At 51.7% G+C, this 12249-nt stretch overlaps 4 protein-coding genes across 4 annotated transcripts; 1 reads left to right on the top strand and 3 right to left on the bottom strand.

The window, feature by feature from the left end:
- Nucleotides 1-711: 711 nt before the first annotated feature.
- On the bottom strand, nt 712-1860 carry STEHIDRAFT_119934 (HIT-like protein). Its single transcript, XM_007302042.1, has 7 exons — nt 1726-1860; nt 1614-1639; nt 1499-1538; nt 1371-1429; nt 1164-1273; nt 1067-1090; nt 712-1007 (listed from the first exon to the last, which is right to left on the bottom strand). The coding sequence occupies exons 1-7, from the start codon at nt 1752-1754 to the stop codon at nt 864-866; spliced, it is 432 nt and encodes a 143-aa protein (XP_007302104.1). The 5' UTR covers nt 1755-1860; the 3' UTR covers nt 712-863.
- A 713-nt stretch (nt 1861-2573) lies between these two features.
- Nucleotides 2574-6675, bottom strand: STEHIDRAFT_94360 (SAICAR synthase-like protein). Its single transcript, XM_007302041.1, has 4 exons — nt 5441-6675; nt 5311-5390; nt 3804-4878; nt 2574-3742 (listed from the first exon to the last, which is right to left on the bottom strand). Exons 1-4 carry the CDS (start codon nt 6452-6454, stop codon nt 3635-3637), a joined length of 2277 nt encoding a protein of 758 aa, XP_007302103.1. The 5' UTR covers nt 6455-6675; the 3' UTR covers nt 2574-3634.
- Nucleotides 6676-7559: 884 nt separating this feature from the next.
- On the top strand, nt 7560-9228 carry STEHIDRAFT_167095 (uncharacterized protein; the record flags this gene model as incomplete). Its single annotated transcript, XM_007302040.1, has 7 exons — nt 7560-7577; nt 7653-7904; nt 7973-8482; nt 8592-8608; nt 8672-8840; nt 8933-9084; nt 9168-9228. The coding sequence occupies exons 2-7, from the start codon at nt 7767-7769 to the stop codon at nt 9226-9228; spliced, it is 1047 nt and encodes a 348-aa protein (XP_007302102.1). The 5' UTR covers nt 7560-7577; nt 7653-7766.
- Nucleotides 9229-9578: 350 nt separating this feature from the next.
- STEHIDRAFT_52744 (uncharacterized protein) lies at nt 9579-11188 on the bottom strand (the record flags this gene model as incomplete). The annotated part of the gene is made up of 8 exons (XM_007301445.1): nt 9579-9778; nt 9907-9998; nt 10087-10224; nt 10314-10392; nt 10628-10707; nt 10787-10868; nt 10938-10972; nt 11106-11188. 8 exons carry the CDS (start codon nt 11186-11188, stop codon nt 9579-9581), a joined length of 789 nt encoding a protein of 262 aa, XP_007301507.1.
- Between the last annotated feature and the right edge of the window lie 1061 nt (nt 11189-12249).

Below are 12249 nucleotides of genomic sequence, written 5' to 3'. Positions count from 1 at the left end.
GCAGCAATCAGGGAACGCGTGCATGCTCCCACCTCGGTTGTACTGTCGTCATGTGCATGCGATGCGTCAGGATGTTGTAGCTCGACCACCGGTAAGAGGAAACGAAAGATGGAGGCAAGTATTTCGGAGGGAAATTGAATGACAGAGAGCAGTGCGTTTCTGTGCGCACTGAGATCTTGTACGTAGGCCTGAGCAAAGGCGATCTCGTCATCGCAGTCTTTGATTGTGAGTTGAACGTCGCCTCCTCCATCTTGGAGCGTTTCGGGAATCCTAGAGGCTTTGAGAAGATTCCAAAATGTTTCACTGTCACAGTGCAAACGGTATCGGAAGTAGAAACATGAATTGTTGAGGACGTCTACGCGCAAAGGCAATAAATGCAAGACATTACCGCGACATGGGGGGCGATTCCGACATGATCTTCGAGTCCAGTTCAGCGGCACCTGATCGATAAGGTCAATAACGAACTGACCAGTATTCACAGTGATACATACAGTAAAGAGGAAACCGATCGTGAGTAGTATGAGGTTCAAGTGCCAGAGAACGTCGTACAGTATACTTGAACTTGAGTGTCAAGAGCAGGTCGTGGTCGTCTGGAGGCACACTGATGCGTTCCTCGGCTGAGCCCGGCCTGAGACGCCACAACGCCACAATATCATCCTCGCCGTGGCCCGTGACACTTATGACGAGTATCAATTGAACAGGGCACTCAGATTCACAGTGCCACCGTGAGTAGCCACCAATAAACAGACAGGTACACTGATATACAATGTAGTAAATATCTCCCTTATGAATAGTGCTCTGGTGCCGGCTTTCTACTTGAAGACACTCCGGGCCTTGAGCATCACTCAACGCGCCACCTTCTATTACAACTTGTTCCTAATTCTCTCCGCTGTAGCAGCCAGAGCATCCTTATCCAATGGCTTCTGGGGCCAATTCTGCTCTCCTATGATCAGGCCTTCTTTCTCGTTCGGCTTGGGAACGACGTGAAAGTGGACGTGGAAGACGTGCTGGGAAGTATTCCAGCCATTGTCAATACGGTCTGGGGTCCGCTGAAGGTAATACATACCTGGAACGCGAGCTTTCCATTATTCTATAGAGTGTACAAGTGAGTCAAAAAAAATGCCAACAACTCTGACTGTAAGAGATGCGGCTAGCAGACACACCTGAACGATATTGTACTGCGGCACACCCGTGGCCAATGCAACCTTCTTAGCCACAGGGAGCAGCTTGCTAAGGACATCGTCCGGAAGATCACCCAATGTCTCTCCGTGATCTAGGAAGCCGAAGAGTCCGCGAAGCGATGGATCAGGTCAAACCGATCAGCTTAAGGCGGCCACGGCGCGGGAAGAGGAATCAAACCCAGGACACACATTTCGGTATCACAAGCATATGTCCGTCCGCGATCGGGTTGATGTCAAGAAACACAAAACTTGACCAAGAATAAATATCAGAGACCCGTTCGAAATTTCGCCGTATGAGCAGAATAAGATATTCGTACGTGTGCTCGTCCTCGTAGATCTTGAAGCTGGGTATCGTCCCTAGATAATCATACAGAACGTCCTCGTCAGAATAATATCCCAAATTACGGAATGAATTTGATCACTTTCACCGACCTTTGACGATCTTACAAAACAGACAGCTGAGACGAGCCCATAGCTGAGCAAGCAGATACCGACTCTGGACGACGACTTGACCGGGGTCAAAACATGGCAAGTTTCGGCTTACTTTTCGTCAACATGAATCGTAGTAGTCATCCTTCCGTGTCTGCTGCCACCGAGGAAGAACCAGTAAATATCAAGTGAACACTTGGAAGGTAGTGGTTGAGAGCAGAAGCACGACCAGGATCATGTTCAGTACCCCACGGGGAGAAAGGCGTTTCACTAGGTTTCACTGATGTCAGCTAGTATCGAATAAGCGCCCCGGCTCGCCCCGGGCTCAAAGTACCTTCCTTAGTCGGACGCCGTCATCCTGCGACACAAATCTCCAAACTCAAGCTCGACTTCTTCATAGCTTAAACCATCGCGCAGACCGCTCAACCAACCTCCTCAGTATATGTGTGAAAGAAAATATCCGATTCGATTCTAGGTACCAGAAAAGAGTAAAGACTATAAAACGACATCCCATCCCATCCCATCCCATCCCATCCCATCCCATCCCATCCCATCCCATCCCAACCCATCCGATTCACAGAGCCTGAGACCGAGACCGAGACTGATGACACACAAGAGTATTGAAGAATACGGAACACGGAAATACTACGAAAAAAGATGGGGAACACTGTACTACTTATACTGCAACATCACAGTCACATCACTTCACAGCACGCGTACGCACACGACCGCCGATCATCGTCCGTCCAAAATACTGAACACCGGAGTACCGAAACCGAAACCGAAGCCATGACCAAGATAGAGAATGAGGAAAGAGAAATGAGGCAGACCGAAACCCGACAGCTACTTGAGAGTCCGCGGGAGACGAAGAGACGAAGAAAATCGAAGAGAAGAGAACAAATAAAGGGAGAATGTCTGGCTCCAGCCTCCGAGAAAAGTAGGATAGGAATAAACAGGGGATGCGGGGTGCGAAGTGTGAGTGGGTGGGTGGCTATAGGGAGATGCGGGAGAAGGAAATGCTAATACGCTCTGGACTAGAAAGCGAAATAACTCGGACTGCGTGCGAGGGTGCTCGGTCTCAGGCGATGCAAAGCAGAGGACAAGGTCGAAGGTCGGGAATAGTGGAGGGGGATGGCGGTGTGACGGATACTAACGCACAACGAAGGACAAAAAAGGATAGGAAAAGAGCGGGATCCAAAGGAGTGTGTGTGTGGGTGTGAGTGTGGCACAAATGAGATTGAACACAGAATAGATAGATAGATCACGGACGATGAGAGAGAGAGAGGGAGAGAAGTAAGACAAAGGAATGTGTGGCGCAGACGAGCGGATCGTGCGGAGGAGGATCAGAGAAAACGGTGTGGCGTGGTGACCATAATGAGTGTGGTGTGGATGGCGGGGGCGGAGTAGAGGGAGTAGGAGGGAGAGGAGGAAGACACGGTGGAAGAAGAGAAGAGTGAAAGGGTGGTTGATTTCGGTGACAAGGTCTGGGCGGTAAACAACGGGAACGGGGAAGGGACGGTCATGATCATAGAGGTGAGACGGATACGACGGTGATGTGTGATTCGGATTCGACAGGCATATATGATCATGTACAGGCAGGGATTGTATGCGTACGGTGTGGAAGGACGGATGAGGCGCATAGCTAGAAAAGGGATAATGACAGGTTCAAGTTGCGAGGAGAGGAGAAGAATGTGTGTTGCTCCGGGAGGGCAAAGCAGTGAATGAATATGACGAAAGGCGAAATTGCGATGGGTGAGTCGGAGTCGGAAGCGAAAGGTTAATAGATATAGATATAAACTGGTAAACAAAAGTGGACAAATCTGCTGAATTGCGAGTGCGAAAGAGGTATACTGATGGAACGTGGCGAATATAATCGGGTGGATGGCTGAGATACTGTGCGGAGACAAAGACAGAACGGGAGGGATGGCACAGAGAACCGGAAGATGGCACAGAGAACGAGAATGGAAGGTCGTGGCAGAAAAGAAGGCGAAGGAGGTAGAGAGAGAGAAGTAGAGCAGCAAAAATCACTCGCTCTTGAACTTCTCGCCACCCTCGCCGCCCCGCATGATAGCCTTCATGAACGCAAAGAACCTATCCCCATATTCATGCGGCGGCACCGGACTGATTTTATGCTATAACAATTATCAGCAACCACATCCTTCAAGTTTAAGACCAATTAAACAAAGGACATACCCTATCCGCGCTCAACCCCTTCCATATCCCCTCAATCTGCTTCTTCACCGTCCACGGCGTCAAGATATCAATCACACCGAGGTAATAGATCATATCCATCGACTCGTTCCGTTCGTCCGTCGCCTGTAGACCTCCATCGTCCTGGTAGAAGATGAAGTGCTGTCTGTCGCCCGTGTCTTCCTCGGGCAGTTGGAGTGAATCGGACCCGGCGCCCAGGTCTTGGAGGTTGTTGGAGTCGCGCATGGCTCGGCGGACGGCGATGGCTGAGGGCGTCATCTTTGAGTGTGTGGGCTTGCGTGGTAGGCGAGGGACGTCGGGCTGTGGCACCAATCCATCGTCAATTGACCATCCAAGGATACGAGGAAAGGGTCTGGTAAAAAATAAACGTACCGAAAACACTTTGAGCGTATTCCGTCTAACATTATCCCTATTCCCTCTCCGTTTATTATGTATCCCCACCAAAAGACTATAATCCATCACCCCCAACTCCTTACAAAACTCCGCGTCCCTCCTCAACTGCTCCGTCAACAACGACCTCTTATACGGGCCCAACTCGAGACTCTTCCCCCTATTAATCCAATTCAAATCCTTCAACGTCGCCCTCGGATTCTCCCTCGCCTTCTCCTCGGGGTACAATCTCCCAATCGTACTCCCCTTCAAATCATACGTCTCATGAATATCCTTATGCGCCGGAAACAAATTATTCATGATCACGAAATGGATTTTCTTCCCCCTCGGCAGCTTCACCCTATGCAATCCATAAAACCTACTCAAAAGCGTATGCGGGTTCTCCTTCACGTGCTTGTGGTACGTCTTCAGCACCGAGAGCAGGTACTTATGCTCGTTATGATGGATCGTCTTGATGATGAACCGATAGTCGCGCGAGAAGTAGAAGAAGGAGCCGGATTTGCCCGGAGAGCCGAGTTCGGAGAGGATGTACTTGGCCGTGAGGGAGAGGAGGTAGTCGGCTGGGTCGAGGTGGAAGGTGTCTTCTCGGAGGTCGCGGAAGACCCAGGGCGCGTAGTCTTTGAATTTGAAGTCGTATTTCGCGCTTGGGGTCAGCTCGTTTCCGACTCTGCGAACACACAAAAACACAAAGAAGAGTGGGTCAGCGGGTAAACTCGGCGTACGTGCCACGCATATCGGAAGTGTGTGGAGTGTTGGCTTGGTGTTGTGGGGAAAGTCAATTGGAGGGCTATTTTTGAGGGGATGGAAACCCGAGAGGCCCCATACGGGATAACTCGAGCCGAGCGGTGCAGCACTGAGAGAGAGCCCCGGAAAGGTTACGCAACGAGCATCACGCCAGCTCATAGCTGCGGACGAATCGCTAAATATGGACTTGCACGAATGACCTCGGCGAAACTGCCAATGCAACGTCTCTGGTTCGTCTACGACAGGGGAGCGCGCTCGAACACGCCGCAGTGATGACAAGCATGCCAAGACTGTATGTGGAGCACAAAGAAAGAGAGAAAGGAAATCGAATGAAGAGAAAAGAAAGGAAACGCACATATCAAAGGAGTACTTATGCCGTGCTGTAAAGTCCTCGTCCGTCAGCGGCCGCTTGATTTTTGCTTGACATCTCGAGACCTGCAAAAGGTCAGAGAAAATACAGGAAAAAAAGTGGGAAGCAAACACACCGCTATTCGAATACCCGTAAGCATGTTATACATCATAACATAGTTTGCGTGCCCCTCTCCAATCAAGTTTCCGACAAGCACCTTCTCGTCATCCTCCTTCCGCGTCGGTTGTGCTCTCGTGAGCGCCTCCTCCGCTTCCCGCTGCTGCTGGGCCCTCCTGTTCTGCTTCTCTCGCCTGATCTGCTCCGCCTGAAGCTTAATATCGTCCGCGAGTTCATTCTCGATGTCGGGCTGATCGACGCTCGTCGAGTGTGCTCTCGCGCGGATCTTCGACGGTGCCGAGTCGGTCGTATGGCGACGGGAGGGACGAGCGGTGAACGACGAGGGTGGCTGGAGATAGCCGTCCGCGGACGTGTTTAGCGGTGTTGCTTTCGAAGGAGCGGAAGAGGAAATGGAGAAGACGCCGGTATCAGTGTCTGTGGCCGTGTTGTCTGTGTGATGACCAGGTGGTGACCGTGAGGTCGAGGAACGCGCGAGAGCAGACGCCGGCGCCGAGTCCGTCGACGTGCGGGTGTGGTAGCTCGACGTCGACGGCCCTGCGACCGACGAGGACGCCTGAATTGCGAATGGCGGCCGCTGTGGAGGTTCTGGGCCGGGTTCTGAGCGGGTGTATTTCATCGGCGGAGGTAAGGGGAGGGTATCTGCCGTATCTTGCTCTTCGCTCGCTGGTGGCGACGGCGGCGGGGGCCCAACTGCTGCTAGATCATGACCGTCCGTGTCCTGGCCATCGGGGTCACTCCTGGTAACAACACGGAGGAGCTGGCCGCCTACTTTATTGAAGACGGACTGGGGCGGTGTGCCGGCGCGCACGCGGACGGCGTCGTCTGTCACTTTGATGACATGGACCTCTGCTGAGCCGGGCGCTGCGCCCTGGGTGATAGCATGGATTGGGTTCACGTCGGGGCTGCTGGGATGGTCGTGGGCGAACTGAAGGTCGTCGGTGACGGACTTTCCGGAGCGCTGTGGGGCGGTCTTGAGCGAGGTAGGGGCACTGGCAGAGACGAGGGCCGCCATGGGCAGCGCGGTGACGGAGATGCGGATAGGTGTGTTCGTCGTCGCCGTCGCTGTTGTGGACGATGTCGACGGTGGTGAGGGATAGAAAAGAGCGCTTGGGGCTGTTGTGGCTTCGTCGTCGACGGTGAGACCGTCGGTCGCTTATCCCGGTACGGTTATTCACAAAGGCTGTGCCTCAAAATTCGTCGCGCCGAGCCGACCTAGCGGGGCTCTCCTGAGAGCCCAAAAAATACTGTCTGTCGCGAGAAAAATAGGGAGAGGCAAGAGAAGCGAGTGTGGGTCTATTTGACGATATATGAGCACGAATGCTGTCTTTGATTGAGATGAACGACGTCCTTGATGTCCAACACAGCGCTAGTCGCACACCCATAAACAGCGTGCCCGGGTGGCGTTCGGGTCGTCCCTCGCCTTACGTCACTTCACCGCTTTCCCCTACTAGGAACAACATGGGCCACACGACGATATTCGAGAGCAGTGCTTTCTAGATTTTGGGAAAATAAAATGATTCCAATTTTATCCAGAAGACCGCCTATCTTATACATAGGATGGAGTACTGCAGGTTGTTATCAGAGGTAAGTACTTTCCTTATGAGCGCAGAATGTAATTCACTTATCTGCATGATGACTCAGTCGTACAGGATAAATTCGTGACAGAGACTCCCGAGCAGAGGAATATTTATCACCCGCAACGGCCTGCGACGGTAACAAACCTGTACCAAAACCTGGACCACAGCAGTTCGCCGCGACACCGCGTGAGAAAGTGCCGCAGAGGCCCTCGGGCTCTGCCGGAACGCAACTCTGCACGAACTTGAACTTGCAACCCCTCACAGACATTTGGCAAAGATTCGACTTCATCTCACTCGGCGACAGAACCTACCTGCGTCGACATGGAGGCTTATAACTTATACACACTGCTGCACCGTACAAGTACTCACTCCTCGAAATCATGGTGTAAGGACATGTATTGCCCCGAGTCCGCGGTCTTTGTCACTGGTAGCGACCACACAAGTATCGGTATCCTAGGGCGCTAAATTCATCTCTTTTTATACCACCACCACTACCATCATTGTTTTTTTCTTCTTGCGACGTCGTTGATAGACCTCAAGCGCGTCTAGGATTTATATGTGCGTCTGTATGTTCCACGAACTCGTGTTCGTCGAACTGATGTCCTTGACATTGATCGCGACTCTATATTTTAGGTGCGGTGGCAGGTCGCACTCTAACAAGACGCGCCTATCACCCGTCGAGGTGCTCTATATATCTCAACGCGACTAATCCTCGTATAACGTCAACAATAACCCGTAAACTGGTCAATGCTACCCTGCCCAGCATGCGACACCTCGTTCGGTAGTCCGGACGAGCTGCAGAGACACACAGACCTGAACCATTTATGGGTGTGCTTTAACTGCGGAGGAACCTTCCCGAGTGAGAATATGAGGAAACGACATCAAGTGGGTCCTCATCTTACGCTCCTCCAAACATCCCTCACAGACTACGATGACTGACTTTCGTCACACAGGCTGACACTCGACACGGTGTCTATGTCGCGATTTCTACCATTACTGTCGTAGTCGATCCCTCTTCATCACTTGATTTGGATAACATCGGGGTTCGGCCCACTTCTACGGTACAAGGGCCACTGTCACTTCCAGACTTTCCGTTCGATCAGGAAGCAGACATCTCGGACGCTTCACTGCCACCTATCCACCTCTCAGACTCGACCGGGAACGACGTGGTTCGATACTACCCACCACCAACCCCTACCATCTCCTATCCACCTCCACCACCACCTCCACCACCGCCACAGTCGGATATAAGCCATGGTCTTAACCTAACAGAGTCTGAGCATGCGAACGGACCACCAACCGAACATCGGCTGGTTAGCGCATACCTCGCGTTCTTCTCTGCTATGCACTTCGTCTTCAAGACGTTCACGTACCACACGGAATTGAATTCTGCGCAGCATTCGCACGCGTACGAGGAAATTTTGAAGAAGAGTCTAGTCGAGTGGTACACAGTCGGCGCTTTCGTGAGTCGTTTCGTTTGTCTTCTCTCCCGCCGCCCGTTCACTACTACTTACTGTACTTATCAACCTGTTACTCACTTCGACACAATTTAAACTCTGCACGCCTGCTTAGCTCCTCGGAAATGCTGCGTACGTCGATTCTGTTCCTGTCTTCCACTAGCGCAACTTAATTTAACTTCGATGCCATACCAGGATCGACGCCACCGTATTCGGCTTCTCCGCCGGCTCCTCCACGCTCTTCACAGTCGACGGTCTCGCTAAAGACGCAGTAGCGGCCTCGTCCGTATCCTGCGGCCTGGGAATCATCCTCGACGCCTGTTTTCTGTTCAAATACGGACACAGCAACGGCCACGATTTCGCGGTATGTACATCTCACCCGCCTCTAATTCCTCCGTCTCTCTGACAACTTCGAACCAATCGGCTGATGTGTGTGTGTGTGTGCGTGCGTTTCAGAGATTATCAAAGGACATAAACGGCTCCTTCCTCCTCTTCTGCATCACCTCCCGACTGCCGACGGCCCTGCTCCTCCTCTCAGGCTTCTGCACCTCCCTGTTTCTGATCGTCGTTGCGTGGACGGTTTCGCCCGCGACTGTGGGGTTGCTTGTGTGTGGTGTTGGGCTACTTTGTGTTGTACCTTATTTTGTGTGGGCGCGAAGGCGTGTTTATGTGTGATTTATTTGAGAATAAGAATGTTGGAGTTGGAGGACGATGCGAGTTTAATTGGGAGTTGTTCGTTTGAGATGGCCTAAGCGTTGGAACCGTGCGCTGCGAGGACTTTCCCTATGAATGTGTGGGTGTGGTGATGGGCTTCACTCACAAAGCAAAAGCGGGGATTGTGTGTATTGAATTGAACCGTGATGGCGTTGCCGGTCACGTATGTATCCTTCCTAATCCTAACAAACAAGATGATTACACTTCTATGGACCCTTCGTTCCCTAGTCCTTCTACTACAATTTATCCCTTCCATCTTCTAATCTTTCTTCCCTTTCACTCGCTCTCAGCATACACCAACTTCCACGACCGAAATCATCCGCACCACGCACCCGGCTCTCATCTCATCCGCGTCTCTCCACCCCGTCTTCGCCTCGTCACCTGAATCTCAACACCTCCCCTTCCCCAACACCTCCTCCCGTGTCTTCTCCCCCTCCACAACACTCCTCACCACCTTCGTCGCCTCACTAAAATCAGGGAAAAGGATGTGCTTGATGCCCTCCCTGTTGCAGTACGCAGCCAGGTCGTTGTCGCCGTCGGGTTTTTCTTTGACGAAGAGGATGTCGGCGTGTTTCGCGGCGGACATGTCTGTACAGCGGACGCCGTGGTCGTGGGCAGGAGGGTGCGATACACCGTGGTGAGGGAGGGAGGGAGGAGTGCAAAGTCAGGGAGGGGTTCAAAGAGAAGCAAGATGAGGAAGATGAGGAGAAACTGACCGGAGACGCCGTCGCCAAAGAAGAACAGCGTAGGAGGGTTTTCGAGGCGGCGGTAGGGAAGGATAGCCTGCGACTTGTCGTGGCCGAAACCACTAGGGTAGAGTAAAGCACGAGAAGCCGAAAATCAATGTCGGAGTAGAGCCACGAGTTCGTGGCATAGAAATTCGTGGAGCACTGTACCTGCTCGGGTGACGATACTGGATCTCCCATTTCCCGTCAGGCTTGACGACCGCGGTGTTCGAGATGATCTCGATGTCCTTTCCGTCTTCTTCGCCGATGAGTTTGGACAGCACGGCGCGGATGAGGGGTTCCATTCCACTATCACCAAGAATGAGTGTGATGTGAATAAGATTGTATAATGTGGACGGAGGCAGTATGTATGTGGTGAAGGTGGAAGGAGAGGTTACCTGGAGACGATGATGACGGGGATGTCTTTGCTCTTGCAGAACTGGTAGAAGTCCTTGAAGCCGGAGTCCAGTTTGATGTCTGAATCAGAGGAAGCGTGTTTGTGAATATTATTAAACGGCAGAGACAGACAGGCTTTATTGGCCTATTTGGTCCAAAGAAGATAGTCGAGAGATACTAGCACAAGTGCTTTGGCTAGTAGTGATATAACCTGGGCCGCCATGAGCGCAGCACAATGAAGAGTTCCCTCATGAAAACGTCCTCTCATGATAGCCAACACAGACACAAATCGAACGGATGAGGAAATGAGACGCACTGTTCTTCAGAACTTCCTTGCACTCCTCGAAGGTATGTCCGTTGGCGGAAACACTTTCCAACATCTCACGGAACGCATCGCTACAGAGAATCCAGGTTGAGACCGTAGTTTCTGGGTAGGCTATGACCGGGAGGTATAGGAGATGCAGACGAGACATACCGGAAGGTTTCTCTACCAGACAGGATCTCTAGGTTACCCTGCCTTCTCTTCTCCTTCCCGAATCCAAGGAAATCCGTCATGTCTATTCATCCATCAGTCTCTAAGCACATAGCTCTCGAACAATAATTTGACGTATCGAAATGAGACTCACAATCATTCGAATCGTAAGTGGTGATGGTGCCATCCCTGTGCCATTCATGGGCAAATCATTGCCGCCACAAGTCAGTGTACCGTTCCTGCCAGTATAACCAAAAGCAGGGGAAAGTCGTAACGGACGCAAGTTGGACGTGATCAATGATGCCGAGAGATCTACACAAACCAGTCGGAGAGAACAACGAATTTCTTGTCTTTGTGGACGGGTGGGTAGGGAAGGGTGCTTTCTGGTGCTTCGATATCGGCCATGGTAAGACTGGGGGGTTACTGAATATTACTCAGGTGAGGGACTTCGGGACGAACGGGATGCTCGTTGAGGTGATGAATGGGCCACCCGGATCACTCTTTCCATATGTTCGTCGGCTAATTGCGAAGACGTACTGGCCCGATTTGGATGCTCGGGACTCGGACCGACTGCCTTGCTGTCCGTTAGTCGCTTCGTCCTTGTCGAGAATCCTGCAACTCTGTTGAACGCAATCATATGATGCACTCCTGTCCATCTTATCATGCCCGAGGAAAAGGTACTGGGAAGCTGTGATATCACCGAGATCGTCCTTGCCAAAATTCAAGTATCAACGCATAAAGACAGGCTCTTGGTGAGGAGGATCGTATGGAGTAGATACAGTGTCGACGATAGATTGGATAGCGGTGGTAAATTGGTGAGTTCCTTTATTTCAGTGACATATTGTTCGCTCAATTCGTACGATCAATATGGTGTCTTGTGCCTAGACACCATCCAGGAAAAATATGACTGCAAGTTGTGTCCACAAGACCAACAACGACTCTGGACAGGTCCAAATTCAATCAGCTGAGCAGAAACAAGCACTTCTAGTGAACGAATACACCCTCCGTCCCTGTGTTCTCGACATTTCTACGGAATCATACATCTCCGTAGCTTGCGTCTTCAAAACCTTGACTGACTTCACAATGCTCGCTCCACTCCACGCACTGCCATTCATCATGCAACCAAGGCACAGCCGCACCGCGGCCTACCCCGCGTAGTTTTTTTTTCCGGCGCCACACTACCACCCCGACACAGCGCTGTCAGCGGCCTAATGACCACACCGTTTCCTCTCACCGCTCACATCCGCACAACCATATTGGCAGATACCTCGAATCTTCTCTTAGATCTCGCATGAACATTTGAGCTCCCCCACTCTTTCATTTCCAATTTGCACCTGGTTTTTGACCCCACGTTACCTTGGCTTCCGGTCCGCTCGATCCTCAGCATCTTTAAAAGACCGCTTCTTCGAACTTGCTTCAACTCATCCCCCAGCCCAGCTCCTCTCGTCTCGTCTCACAAGCCTCAT

The sequence above is a fragment of the Stereum hirsutum genome (genome assembly GCF_000264905.1).
Source record: "Stereum hirsutum FP-91666 SS1 unplaced genomic scaffold STEHIscaffold_4, whole genome shotgun sequence".
NCBI lineage: Eukaryota > Fungi > Basidiomycota > Agaricomycetes > Russulales > Stereaceae > Stereum > Stereum hirsutum.
This window is presented reverse-complemented; position numbering and strand designations above follow the sequence as displayed.

What these genes read in the sequence shown, in the direction of transcription:
- STEHIDRAFT_119934 (XM_007302042.1), bottom strand. Translation starts at nt 1,754, where the DNA reads ATGACTACTACGATTCATGTTGACGAAAA. An exon ending in CGCAGTACAATATCGTTCAG is followed by an intron (nt 1,091 to 1,163) that starts GTGTGTCTGCTA and finishes TACACTCTATAG; the next exon opens with AATAATGGAAAGCTCGCGTT. An exon ending in ATGGAAAGCTCGCGTTCCAG is followed by an intron (nt 1,008 to 1,066) that starts GTATGTATTACC and finishes AATACTTCCCAG; the next exon opens with CACGTCTTCCACGTCCACTT.
- STEHIDRAFT_94360 (XM_007302041.1), bottom strand. Translation starts at nt 6,454, where the DNA reads ATGGCGGCCCTCGTCTCTGCCAGTGCCCCTACCTCGCTCAAGACCGCC. An exon ending in TTACGGGTATTCGAATAGCG is followed by an intron (nt 5,391 to 5,440) that starts GTGTGTTTGCTT and finishes GACCTTTTGCAG; the next exon opens with GTCTCGAGATGTCAAGCAAA. An exon ending in AGGGGTTGAGCGCGGATAGG is followed by an intron (nt 3,743 to 3,803) that starts GTATGTCCTTTG and finishes TAATTGTTATAG; the next exon opens with CATAAAATCAGTCCGGTGCC.